Source organism: Oncorhynchus nerka, linkage group LG18 (genome assembly GCF_034236695.1).
Source record: "Oncorhynchus nerka isolate Pitt River linkage group LG18, Oner_Uvic_2.0, whole genome shotgun sequence".
NCBI classification, from domain to species: Eukaryota; Metazoa; Chordata; class Actinopteri; order Salmoniformes; family Salmonidae; genus Oncorhynchus; species Oncorhynchus nerka.
The window spans coordinates 27050651-27065208 of NC_088413.1; the positions used below are offsets into that span (position 1 = coordinate 27050651).

Consider the following 14558-nt stretch of genomic DNA (forward strand, 5'->3'; position numbering starts at 1 on the left):
GAGAGTGAATGAGAGAGAAAAGGGGGAAGGGAGAGAGGAATGTACAGCCAGAGAGTGAGAGGGAGAGAAGGAGGGAGGGAGGAAGGTACAGGGAGGGAGGGGAACGGAGGGAGGGAGGAAGGTACAGTCAGAGAGTGAATGAGAGAGAAAAGGGGGAAGGGAGAGAGGAATGTACAGCCAGAGAGTGAGAGAGAGGGGAGATGCAGCAACAGAGAAAGACGGGGAGGTAGGAAACTAGTAGTTACCGCTGTATGAGTATCAATTAATTAGGTCATATCCTTCCTTTCTCCTCTCATATTTTAAAGAAGAGAATCATGTTCAGTGTTTTTAACTAAGGCAGTCTTTGAATGTTTTTTTTAATTTTTTACCTTTATTTTACTAGGCAAGTCAGTTAAGAACAAATTCTTATTTTCAATGACGGCCTAGGAACAGTGGGTTAACTGCCTGTTCAAGGGCAGAACGACAGATTTTGTACCTTGTCAGCTCGGGGATTTGAACTTGCAACCTTTCGGTTACTAGTCCAATGCTCTAACCACTAGGCTACCCTGCCGCCCCGAATGTCATAATACAACATTTATTTCATAAGACAACTGTAATAATTACCCTATTTTAGTCCATAGCTTCAAGTAATTCTTTTTGAGCACATTTCTCTCATAATCCTTGTAGTGATAATAATGACTGGTGTATATCACCCCTGTGATATCTCCAGTCTATGACTAACTTCCCATCTGTTAGCTCTGTTGTTTAATAAGTCCTCTTTTATCCAGCATTATACCACACTCAACATAAAATAGTGTGTGTGTGTAAGTCACACACTCACACAAACACAAAGGTGAGGACCCGACATACAGTAGTTCTCATGTGACCACGTGGAATTAGCAAAGACCCAGGCTTCAATGTCTTTACCTCCTCAAGGAACACCTTCCTTGCTAGGGCAGGGAAAGACACCTTGGACATGACCCCCAACACCCCTGTCTCACATTCACATCCCAAACGAGCAACTAACGTCCCTCACAGCCTCACAACCCACAATGCACCGGGGCCAGCCGTACCGAGCCACACCACGAGGACGTGGATTTAATTAGATATTAGTATCCAGCCGCGTCTGAATTAATCAAATCAATGCTACTCATTAATTTAGTAGAAGAACATACAATTAAAGGGCTATTAGCGTTCTCTCAGGAGTCTGCCCTTTCATCCTGCCAGTAGAACATTGGGACTTGGCCCAGGTCCAGAGGCAAAGCGTTCTCTTTTAACCGGCACTTCCTCTCCTCCGCCTGACTCGATTCTACTCCTCTTCTCCAGGCTGGTGCCATAGAAGTACAATGACTAGATGTAGTATGTGCAAAAAATAAACGTCGGCGTCACTTTAAATCAATACTTTCTTTTATCCATAAGCATAACATTTAGTGGGAGGGTGATAGAGAAATATGTTTTCTTTTTGTATTTGCATGTTTGTGGTACTGATCTAGACCCAGCCACCAAGTACCTACAAGTGTACTGGGCCTTTTGGGTTGTATCTGAATTTGGTCCCTGGCCACATTGATTTAAACACTAACACCATTTCCATGACTTAATGGTGCTTGACAGCATTTATCCTGTAAGTAGCTCGTCATTTAGGATGGCGTCTCAAGAGTTTTAAACTCTAGAAATGTCAACACACTGTAGCACAGTCCCAGTCAATGCTTAACAGGGCACTCTCTAAATAGGGTGACAAGAGATCTGGAGATTTAGGGAATGAGCACACAAATAATCCAGCACCCAAAACTAGGTCATTTTATAGTAATATATTTTGTTCAGATAATTTATCATTTGATCATGGCTGTGTATATCTCAATTGAGGAGGTAAGGAAACGAGACTGAAAATAAGATTTTAAGCTTTTACATAGACTTTAAAGTAGTACTGTATTGTACATGGGACTGTAGGGTCCCCTACAAGCTTTAAACAGTAAATACTTCTATCGGATTCCCTACAAAACATACAGTCAAATATAATCGTATTTAAATACAGCAGGGGAAATCCTCTGCGTTCAAAATGTCAATCTCTGCACCGTATACAGCTGGCCACCTGTTTCTCCCAAAGCACTGAAGCAAACTAGGCTCTGACGGAAAATAATTCTGGGCCAAGGAGATTCTTTTTCTCTCTCTCTTTTTTTTTGCTCTTGTGAATTAAAGTTAAAACGCTTTCGCTCTGAGTAATCCAGACTCCTCCGACGAACAGTCATTTTTAATTAAAAACATTACCCCATTTACAGAGGAAACCAAAGTGAAGCCTGAAAAAAATATTAACTGCACAGGGATTTCTCTCTCTACTTCGACCTAGCAGTCTCTCGATTTTCTCTCTCTCTCTCTCTCTCTCTCTTGATTTTCTCTCCCTCTCTCCCTCTCTGTCTCTCTGTTTCAATCTTTCTTTCCTCCCTCCCCCTCCCTCCCTCCCCCTCCCTCCCTCCCTCCCTCCCTGCCATCCAAGGCTTCAGTTGATCAAAGGAAGTTCCAGTTTCTTGCTGGTTTTTAACGGTTATGTAACTTTCTCCTGATGAAATACTGGCCTGGGCACAATACTAACCCATCCAGAGCTGAACTGGACCATAGAATTCCTGCAAATGGACTTTTGGGGGTTATGTGATCCTGGCAGGAAGTCAATCCAAATCACACTGCGGCAACGCTTTGCTACTTGGAACGATTGTAAACACCCTAATAAAATGTAATTAATAGGTACCATATACATTGTTTACTGAGTAAAACTGAGTCCAAAAAACTTTGATTAATCACATAAAAACAGCAATCTCAGCACAGGAATATAACTAAATAAAGCAATATTTCTTAACCACAGGCATATGGGTCTTCTGCAGTGCAGTTTTGATTGAACCCCTCCTCCTGTGATGAGCTATGTGTAGTTGGAATGAAGTGTTGTTTCCCTGAGAACAGCAGGACTCTGGCTAGTCTTCCCCAGTGCACCTCTCCTGTGAGGAGCTAAGTGTATAGTTTTATAGAGAGGGGAAGTTCCAGAGCTGTGTCTGTATCTGGGTCTCTCCCACCTCTGACTGTCATCCTGCCTGACATTAGGGGGCTAAGCTGTATCTCATTAGGCCTAGGGTGGCATTGATCCCGTCAACATCACTTGAAGCTCTGGCTCCCACCATAGGGGAAGAGACAGGTTGTCTCCAAGGTAACGGCCAGAACATTTGGCAGGAACTGTATGCCTTTTATTCCCACAGAAACCCACAGATAGGCAGGCGCAGCTGGCACACACGCACACATACAAACACACGCACACATACAAACACACACACACACACACAATACACGTGTGTAAAGACAAACACACGTATAGTCACTCCACTGCACATAGACATCAGCTCTCTCTCTCTGCCAATCAAACATCCGGCTATTCCTCTGTGTCCAGTATTGATTTAAAACACAATGAATCCAGGGGTGGGCCAACCGTTTAGGAAAAACCATTGAGTTCATTTGCTGCTCGTACCCTAGGGATAATCATTCTCACTGTTGAAAGAGAAATTGATTTCTGTTAATCATGAGCCAGCGTTATTCAAATCAGTGGGGGGGGGGGGGGGTCAAACCAAGCCAGATATCTTGAAAGAGGGGGTTAGAGAGGGTTATACAAGCAGAGTCAAGTATTTAGGTCATAAAGGGCAGTAGAAAATAGTTTGTTTTATTGGGTTGTTACAGTAAATGACATGAGTTTGCATATAACCATAGAAATTGAGCTGACAGAATTACATGTAAATCTAACTCATTCCCACCTGATCTCAACTAAGTCTCTGGGCCCATATTCACAAACAGTCTTTAGATTAGGAGTGCCGATCTAGGATCAGTTACGACTTTTAGTTCATAATGAATAACATTTTATGAACATTTTATAACCTGACCCTAGATCAGCACTCCTACTGTAAAAACACTTTTTGAATACATGCCCTAACCCCCTGTCACATACTCTACTGTACTTCCTGAATGCCAAAAGTGGACTGACCATTCCATAGCCAAGTATGACAAGAATAGCCCTGATCAGACAGCCAGAACAACTGGATGAATTGTAGCATGGTCTATCGATAGGAGGTCAATGGGACAGGGACTAATCTCCTGGACCAACATAACAGCCTCAGGACAAAGGCTGACATGACCATTGCCCCATTTTTAACCAGCCTGATGGTGCTATTGGTGCTATTTTGAGTGAGACTGGATAATTGTTTTAGATCTGTTTGTGAGTGCGTTCAAATAAAGTGGTTGGGGAGAGAGAGAAATCATTAGTTTCGACCAATGATGTATACAAACCCTGGATTGCTGATGATATGTATTGGCCAATGAGAGGCTTTGAAGTCACCGGTCGGCCATATTGGCACTTCCCCCAGTAGGAGCAGTCCTCCATAGGAATGAATGGGATTCTACAGTATTTCAATTTGTTTTAATGACAAAATTACATGTATTGAAGTATATTTTGCTATAGTGGGGAAAGTAACATTAGTAAGCTAAAACATATATACTAAAGGAAAATATATGATGTATTTTTTCATTTTTTAAATGTTTAGCTCACATAATATAATTTAAGATTATGCATTAAGGTGTCTGTAATATAATACATGTGGCAAAATTAATGTAGACATTAATAAATGCATTTCTAAAGCTTCCAAAATATTTTTTACAACATAAGGGAGTGCGAAAATGGAGGCACGGTGGTTTCAACACAGCGCCCCCTATCAGTCAACTAGTGTACATATAAATCATTGGTTGCAACCAAATTGGAACACATTGACCCATTGTGCTAGCCTAGTTTCTAGCAGTAGTAGGCCTAATCTTCTCTGCTTGTCTCTGGGGAAAACCAACCAACACAACCAACACAAACATACAAAGCCAGGCCCCATTCAAACAAATAATCACATGTATACAAACAGATTACTGACCATTTCGAATCCCACCATACCTTCTCCGCTATGCAATCTGGTTTCAGAGCTGGTCCTGGGTGCACCTCAGCCACGCTCAAGGTTCTAAACTACATCATAACCGCCATCGATAAGAGACATTACTGTGCAGACGTATTCATCGACCTGGCCAAGGCTTTCGACTCTGTCAATCACAACATTCTTATTGGCAGACTCGACAGCCTTGGTTTCTCAAATGATTGCCTCGCCTGGTTCACCAACTACTTCTCTGATAGAGTTCAATATGTCAAATCGGAGGGACTGTTGTCCGGTCCTCTGACAGTTTCTATGGGGGTGCCACAGGGTTCTCGGGCCGACTCTCTTTTCTGTATACATCAATGATGTTGCTCTTGCTGCTGGTGATTCTCTGATCCACCTCTACGCAGACGACACCATTCTGTATACTTCTGGCCCCTCCTTGGACACTGTGTCAACTAACCTCCAGACAAGCTTCAATGCCATACAACTCTTCTTCCGTGGCCTCCAATTGCTCTTAAATGCAAGTAAAACTAAATGCATGCTCTTCAACCGATCGCTGCCTGCTCCTGCCCGCCCGTCCAGCATCACTACTCTGGACAGCTCTGACTTAGAATACGTGGACAACTACAAATACCTGGGTGTCTGGTTAGACTGTAAACTCTCCGTCCAGACTCACATTAAGCATCTCCAATCCAAAATTAAATCTAGAATCGGCTTCCTATATCGCAACAAAGCATCCTTCACTCATGCTGCCAAACATACCCTCGTAAAACTGACCATCCTACCGATCCTCGACTTCGGTGATGTCATCTATAAAATAGCCTCCAACACTCTACTCAACAAACTGGATGCAGTCTATCACAGTGCCATCCATTTTGTCACCTAAGCCCCATACACTACCCACCATTGCGACCTGTTCGCTCTCGTTGGTTGGCCCTCGCTTCATACTCGTCGCCAAATCCACTGGCTACAGGTTATCTACAAGTCTCTGCTAGGTAAAGCCCCGCCTTATCTCAGCTCACTGGTCACCATAGCAGCACCCACTCGTAGCACGCGCTCCAGCAGATATAACTCACTGGTCACCCCCAAAGCCAATTCCTCCTTTGGTCGTCTTTCCTTACAGTTCTCTGCTGCCCATGACTGGAACGAATTGCAAAAATATCTGAAGCTGGAGACTCACATCTCCCTCACTAGCTTTAAGCACCAGCTGTCAGAGCAGTTTACAGATGACTGCACCTGTACATAGCCCATCTGTAAACAGCCCATCTATCTACCTACCTCATCCCCATACTGGTATTTATTTACTTATTTATTTTGCTCCTTTGCACCCCAGTATCTCTACCTGCACATTCATCTTCTGCCAATCTACCATTCCAGTGTTTAATTGCTATATTGTAATTACTTCGCCACCATGGCCTATTTATTTCCTTAACTTACCTCATTTGCACTCACTGTATATAGACTTTTTGTTTTCTTTTGTTCTACTGTATTATTGACTATGTTTTGTTTTTTCCATGTGTAACTCTGTGTTGTTATATGTGTCGAATTGCTACGCTTTATCTTCGCCAGGTCGCAGTTGCAAATGAGAACTTGTTCTCAACTAGCCTACCTGGTTAAATAAAGGTGAAAAAATATATATATTTCTCTTTGGGAAACATCTGAGTATCAAGGTTTTGTAAGTCAGGAGGGGATACCGTTTGCAGATTTGTTTAGTGCTTCCTTCACTGACTCGAGCTGGTAAAAATGCAATAATAAGCAGGGCATTTACAGTGTGCCATGTCGTGCATTCGTTTACGACTTTGGTGATCAGCTCAGATTTTATACCACCATTAATATACATCCCCTCTGTGAAATGAAAAAAAATGAAGAAACATATCACACCAAAAACAACTCCCAAACTCTCCAAATACCATAGAACCATAATCATATCTTCATATCATTAAATGAACTGTAAACAAATAAACTCCTTCTGCAAGGAAGGGATTCCTTATGTAACTCCTTCACATACTGACAATTTTTTCCAATTTCCTGGTTGGTTTCATAGCTGTGATACTTTTGTTTTATTCATCCTCGATCTTAATATCATAATGCTGTATTTAGCTTCACACTCAACTGGGACATCAGATAAACTGTCCGAACAACAACGGTGTCAAAGTTAGACGTTGCCATACAGTATTTGCCTGTGCAAAACAATACGTTTTTCTGAATGTTTGTTTTTGCTTGTTGGCCGGGGCTCTGCCCTGCAAGGCGACTGTTTGTTTCCTACATCTGGCAACAAAAGCATGTGATCAATCATTCATAATAATTTATGACGTCGCCACATAATGGCCAGCCCAGGCTCGTAAAAATATATTTGCATTACACAAGGTCCCTTCAGGACCTCTCAATAACAGTACAATAAATGTTGTTTTTGTCCCTACACATAGCTCCGATAAGAGAACAAACTTTAGCCTCTGTTAGATACAGTAGAGAGTAGGGCCAGGGCCAGCAGTGTATGTTGCGATGTTGCTATCTCATGCTGGACCCCATGCCTTAGTTCCTGTTCTCCCAGCCAAGCCAACATCCCGCTACTTTTCCCTTTCCCAAGCCTTGTTGTTATTAGTATATTGGTAGTCCCCGACTCGGAGCAAACGCCCTTCTTTAACCCCTCGGTCCTGAGCAACATGGTCTTTAAGTCAGACACACTGTCCCCTTCATTCATCCTGTCACACTGTAGTAAACAGACTCAGTTCAACCTGAAAGTTATATAGCAGGGAGCATCTCTCTGCACATGAGAGCCCATGGATTTATACCACTGGGTGTGCTTTGTGCAGATGCTGTGGACAATCCATCACGTCTTATAACAAGTCTAAAGTAACATAAAGTAACAAGACTAAAGTAACTTTCTGAGAAAGCACTCTTACTGTACTAGAGTTTTGTAGCAGCACTACACTCCCAATAATGCTGTTTGTTTTCTCCTTCAACTTTTCTATTTTGAAAGTAACAAACATTTCTGAGCCAGTCAGCCGCTCTTACTGTGCTGGAGTTGTGCAGCAACACTACAGTACCCACAATGCAGTTTGTTTTTTGCCCATACATCGATTTCTTTCTTACCTTGACATGCTGTCTGGCATGCAGCCGTGACCTGGATAGCCCTCTCCTCTTGGACCCTGCGACATGCCGGGCCGGGATTTCCACGACTCCATTAACGCGGTAACAGGTGAAATTAGATTCAACAAGGGGTTCGTCCCGTGATCCCTTGGGTCGTGCCGTGAGAAAGACATTGTCCCCTGCGCTCCGATCTGGTAGTGAAACGAGTGTCCGCCTGAATTAACACCCACAATGGCCGAGGTGGGCACAACGTTGTTGTTGTTCTCTTGGTAGTAGCTGCCATCGTTGTTCTCTTGTTTAACTTTAGACAGGAGGTTGTGGGGGAACACGCCGGCTTCATAACTGCCATTCATCTCCGTGCCCGGAGGTCCCAAGATCCCAGAGAGACTGTATTCGTCAATGTTGTCCCTCAGAGACAAGTAGGTAATCTCGGACGGACCTGACTGGAAGAGACCCATAGAGTGTTGCTGCTGCTGCTCAGTGTAGCACTGAGGATTCATGCATCCGCCGCCATCTTTGTTTGGCTCACTTTTTACCTGTGTGATGAAAGGTGAGCCATTGCCGGGGCAGCCAGTGGCCTGGTTACACTTTGTGTTGTTGCTACCATTACCCAGACACATGCTCCTATAGTCCGTGTCGGGTTCATTCTTGATGAACTTTACCATACCCATGTGGTCCAGGCCTACGTTGAACATCTCCCCGTCCACGCTCTCCACCTTGGGGAACTCAAACTCCTTGAAGTCCTGCTGGTCTCTTCGTCCCTCGGGACTGTTGGAGTCATTTTGGACCAGGCCCAGTTCACTAGCAGGGCTGGACACAGCAAACCCACCCCCGCCACCAGAGGGGTTCCTGGGGCTCGAGGACATTGCCATGGGGCCCCCGGTGGTCGGACTGGAGATAGACAATGAAGCCCTCATGTTGTTGGTGCTGCCAGTGGGACTGGAGACAGACGATGACCTCATGTTGGTAGAGGTGCTGCATGACGGTGGGGAGCGCACGCTGGTCATGCTTTGAGGGCTGGAGATGGGCGAGCGCATCACGTTGAGAGGGCTGGTGAGTGGAGGCGACCCCACCGTGCTGGAGCCTGCCGGGCTGCAGGTGGCAGAGTTCCTCCTGTGGACGTGGTTGTGGGCCAGAGCTGGTCCGGCAGCGTTATGCTGGTTGACGGGGTTACTGATGGTCGTACAGGCGAACGGCCCCCCAAAGCAGGTGGGGCTGGTGGTGGACGAAACTAGGTTGTTGCTGCCCCCGGGGCTGGAGATGGAGCTGGGCGTCTGGGGGCTGCAGGACAGAGACAAGCCCAAGACGGCTGACCCTGCTGGGGTTCCAGATGAGCAGCAATCCCCTGGGGTGGAGCTAGGCTGCTTCGGGAACCCAGTAGAAGGGGACTTCAACTTGGGGCTCCCCCCGGACGCAGCACACTGGCTGTCCTCGAGACAGGGACGCCCGCAAACTCCCGCTGGGTACATCTTCCCCGGACTACAATGACCCCCCTGTTGGCCGAAGCCGCCAAAGTCTGTGGCCTCCCTGGCCGCATTCATATACAAGCCCATGGACTCAGCCACAGTTTTGGACAGCTCCTTGGAGTCCATCATCTCTGGCTTCCTCCCATGGAGGGAACTGTTAAAGAGGGGGAGAACAAAAGGCTGGTGTTGGTTCTGGGTCAGTTTGAGAATATGCTGCTGCTCTGGCTTCTTCTTCTCTTCGTTGTTATTGTTACTCTCCTTGCTGTCGGCTGTGTTGCTGCTGGGGGAGCAGCTGACATTGACTATGTCCATCAGGACAACGCTGTTGCTGTTCAGGTTCAGGCTGTCTGCCTCCTCGGCTCCGCTGCAGCAGTAGTCCATGGCACTGCTGGGGACATGGGACCATCTGTTCTTCTCTGTGTCCGTGGATCCTTCGAAGAAACTTGGGTATCTTTTGGTCTCCATCGTTGGGTCATTGATTTACCTGCAGGTTGAAGGAATACATTAATGTGATAAATGCTGTTTAAATATGAATTCAAAGTGGTAGGGTATTTTTTATGCATTATTCACACATCATGCAAAAGCCGCTGGAATCTCACATTGCCGAAGCTGAGAGCATACTACTGAATATAAAAACTGTAATTTAACACAAATATTTATTAAATCATGAACAGTGTAAAGTATTTATTTAATGGGTGGCGATTTCATTAAGATTGACTTAAGTGTGTTTTATAGCGGGAAAATTTTGCAAAACATCGCCTGTATCGAAGTGAAGTATTACTGTCAATCAAGTCAGTAATTTCTGGAAAATCATTTAGACATTCCTCCTCACTTAGTTAAATGTTTATTTGCTTTTGATTTTAAACTAAGAATCCCTGAAATGGTTATATAGGGGAACGTTGTCTAAGGCACGGTGTCCCAAATGGCACCCTATTCCCTTTAAAGTGCACTACTTTTGACCAGAGCCTTATGGGGGAATAGGGTGTCATTTTGGGACAGCCTAAATCATGTTTGGAGACCTCAGAATATCTCGGTGGGGGGGGTCATGGAACGATTATTAAATTGATTAGATTGTGTGTTGTCATGTCTGAGTAATAATAGTTCTATGACTCAATTCCCGATCACACCTTATCATACATAACAAGTTCCTTATTATAATGCATTTCTTTAGATGTATGACATGATAACTTCTGGTTTGCAGGAGTAATTGCACTAACTGTACTATTAAATCGCCAAGTCAGTACAGTTTGATTAAAAAAAAAAAAAAAATACATGACGTGCTTTTATAGTGTCCATTTCCTCCTCTTGGGCACTTCCATTGGATAGAGACAGACCTAGCGTCACATAAACTTTCATCACGCCATTCACGGATTGGTCCGACTATTCTGTCAATTCCTTATTGTTTTTTCAGACACAACATAGCTGCGACATAACTTGAAAATGGTATCTATCTTTGAGCGTCTTCTGGAAAACATGTAACAACTTTCGAGTATAATTCAATGCGCAATATTGACCCATGCTATCACATTTAGCCCTTTATATTATGCGTAATGTAATGCTGTTGTTCCTAAATTTATACTTTGGTAAACTTATGTTGTAGCCTACTGTCAAAGAGAAGGACTAAAGAAAAACACTGATATTTTGATCGAGGTGACCTAATTACGGGTTAGGCTATACTAAATGAGAACGCTTATGAGATAGGATAGTTGTCGACGCACAAACTACAAAAACAGGTAGGCTGCATGCCAGGTTGTAACGACAGATGAAGGCTATGCAATATTTTGGGGGGCAATCTGATCTACCAAAATGAACATCACAGTTTTGACATTGATGGAAACTGATCGAAGAGTGTGCAAAACTATTTCAAAAGTGCATTAATAGTTAGAATGCAGGTCATTTCAGACATCGCAGTTCTGCAATGACAGCAGTGCAAGCCGTACTCTTATCCATTATTTCTTATTGTTAAGAATGATTATCTGATGGAAATGTCGCTGGAGACTAAGTTCAAGTTGTTATTAACTGATCTTTGAAAAGTCATAAACAACTGATTTTAAGTTTAGATAACATAATAAATGCGCCAATAACTTGCTGGGCGCAAATAAGTCCAATTATTGTTATTATTATTAAGCTATTTTTATTGTTTAGAGAGAAAGAGGGCAGCCTTTAATTGTATTTATAGCCTATACTGTAGGTCACAATCTGCCTGAGCGGTCCCCCAGGATATAGTTCAAAGTTAAAGATTTCCTGGGGATAATTCAGGTGACAATTAAAGTGATGTACATTTCGTTTAGGGAGTTGACATGTTAATCTAAGTATTATAATAACCACAAGACGTTTACCTACCTCGAGCTATATCATTCTGCGCCCTTACCTTAATTACGACATTCAGATTTGTCAAGTGGCTGTGTTGCTGGGCGACAATAATCCAGAAGAGAGAATAAAGACACGAAACCAAGCCTATACCTTATATCTTCTTCTTTACAATATCCCCCTCATCAGCTATTCTGCATTTTCTCTTGCCATACATCCACTAGTTTCAGTTCTGACAGCTCAACGCACAGAACAGTAGGCTAGAACTCTGCTGAGCTGCGTAGCCTATATCACTCGTAATCCTCAACATCAAGACGCTGCTTGGACACACCGATCGAGAGCGACATATAGATCGGACGCATCAGATATTCTCACATTCGGACCATAATTCCGCAGATTTATGATTTTCTAGCCCTTCGATAGAATGACTGATAAAAACAGCGAAGGAGTCAGACAGACTTGCAGTGCGACGTCATTCTGTGCACATGAACCCTCCTTCTGTAGCGAATGCAATACAAACTCTGAAGGGGTGGCGGGGACGAGAGAGGGAGAGGGGAGGGAGGGAGGGGAGTGCGTTCGGTCGCACCTTTACATTTAAAGTATGGTTGAGTTTCTCCGTTTTAATACTTAATACTCAAAATGCTTTTTGGATAGGGGGAGACCCTTCTCAAGAGCGTTGAACGAGATGAAATAAACATGACAGCTGTCAAAAAATGTTTTAGATAGTGTAGAACAGAATAATACATTGCAGTAGGCTATAAATACGACATATACTAATAGGCTTAAATTCAACATGAATAAAATACACATTAGGCCTATTCATGTTGCAAAAAACAGGTATATTATGCATAGTATGCATCGTTTACCACTTTGAAATCTCAGTATTGCTCTTTGACAATGGCACTGTGCTTTGCAAGGCTGACATTTTGCACATTTATCGGTAATAATGGGCTGGTGTGGGGTTATACTAACTGTATGCCAACTTGTTGTTTGAGTACTAGACAAAAACACCCACAGACGTGGATATATGTTAATAACTGTCTGACATATAGGGCATAGGTCTAATGAGACTGTTACATCTTCCCCCTTGGCAGGAACTGGCTACATAATCTATCAACCTTTCTTAGTCAGAGATAGGTTATGAAGATAAAACCATCAACAACAGTAAGTGTTTAGTGCCTATGAATCATAAATAAGCATCAAATGATCCTTAATGATGATATGTAGTGGGCATAATACATGATAATACACAAGTCTTGTTCAGATGATAAAAAAAACATTCTGCTGTGTAGTGTTAGCAGAGTGAAATCAAAACAGGATGTTGGTGCTTTTCCTCTGACTACATCCTTTGATCTTAGATAGGAGCGACTAATAACCCTTAATATATAAATGCCAGCACACTGGACACGTCACTAAGTCATAGAGGTGAATACAGTGATTTCTCTCGGCTTTATAGCCTATATGCGATACAGTGGAGCTCTCAGTTTTAGTACAGTATTGCAACATGTTATGACTGGAGAAATTGTGTCCACAGGATGGCGCTATATTTCAGTTTCTGATCTGGCACTCCAAATCGTATCAAATCAAATTGTATTTGTCACATGCGCGGGAATACAAGAAGTGTAGACCTTACAGTGAAATGCTTACTTACAAGCCCTTAACCAACAATACAGTTTTAAGAAAAATAAGTGTTCAGTAATTTTTAAAAAAAAGAACAGTAACAAATAATTAAAGAGCAGCCGTAAAATAAAAATAGCGAGACTATATACAGGGGGTACCGGTACAGAGTCAATGTGGAGGCTATATACAGGGGGTACCGGTACAGCGTCAATGTGCGGGGTCACCGGTTAGTCGAGGTATTTGAGGTAATATGTACATGTAGGTAGAGTTAAAGTGACTCTGCATAGATAGTAAACAGAGAGTAGCAGCAGAGTAAAAGGGATGGGGGGGTGCAATGCAAATAGTCTGGGTAGCCATTTGATTTGCTGTTCAGGAATCTTATGGCTTGGAGGTAGAAGCTGTTAAGAAGTCTTTTGGACCTAGACTTGGCGCTTCGGTACTGCTTTGCCCTTGCGGTAGCAGAGAGAACAGTCTATGACTAGGGCTTATGTCTATTTTACATTCTTAAGCCTTCCTCTGACACCGCCTGATATAGAGGTCCTGGATGGCAGGAAGTTTGGCCCCAGTGATGTACTGGGCCGTAAGCACTACCTTCTGTAGTGCCATGCGGTTGGTGGCCGAGCAGTTGCCATACCAGGCAGTGATGCACTCTCGACGGTGCAGCTGTAGAACCTTTTGAGGATCTGAGGACCCATGCCAAGTCTTTTCAGTCTCATGAATGGGAATAGTCTTTGTCGTGCCCTCTTCACGACTGTCTTAAGTGTGTTTGGACCATGATAGTTTGTTGGTGATGTTAACAACAGGGAACTTGAAGTTCACAACCTGCTCCGATACAGCCCCGTCGATGAGAATGGGGGTGTGCTCGGGCCTCCTTTTCCTGTAGTTCACAATCATCTCCTTTGTCTTGATCACGTTGAGGGAGAGGTTGTTGTCCTGGCACCACACGGCCAGGTTTCTGACCTCCTCCCTATAGGCTGTCTCATTGTTGTCAGGGATCAGGCCTACCACTGTTGTGTCATCGGCAAACTTAATGATGGTGTTGGAGTCATGCCTGGCCTGCAGTCATGAGTGAACAGGGAGTACAGGAGGGGACTGAGCACACACCCCTGAGGGGCCCCTGTGTTGAGGATCAGCGTGGGGGATGTGTTGTTACCTA

The 14558-nt window shown here is 43.7% G+C and overlaps 1 protein-coding gene across 5 annotated transcripts in view; it reads right to left on the reverse strand.

The window, feature by feature from the left end:
• Positions 1 to 12290, reverse strand: part of LOC115145597 (mineralocorticoid receptor-like) — a 102962-nt gene extending 90672 nt beyond the window's left edge. For 3 of the 5 annotated variants that reach the window (XM_065003909.1, XM_065003906.1, XM_065003910.1), the window contains exons 1-2: positions 11844 to 12290; positions 8010 to 9956 (exon numbers count right to left, since the gene is read on the reverse strand). In XM_065003909.1, the coding sequence (XP_064859981.1) occupies positions 8010 to 9937 (1928 nt within the window). In that variant the 5' untranslated portion in view covers positions 9938 to 9956; positions 11844 to 12290. Of the gene's footprint in view, positions 1 to 8009; positions 9957 to 11815 lie in introns of all 5 variants that reach the window. The other 2 variants (XM_065003908.1, XM_065003907.1) reach the window with 2 other exon arrangements.
• Between the last annotated feature and the right edge of the window lie 2268 nt (positions 12291 to 14558).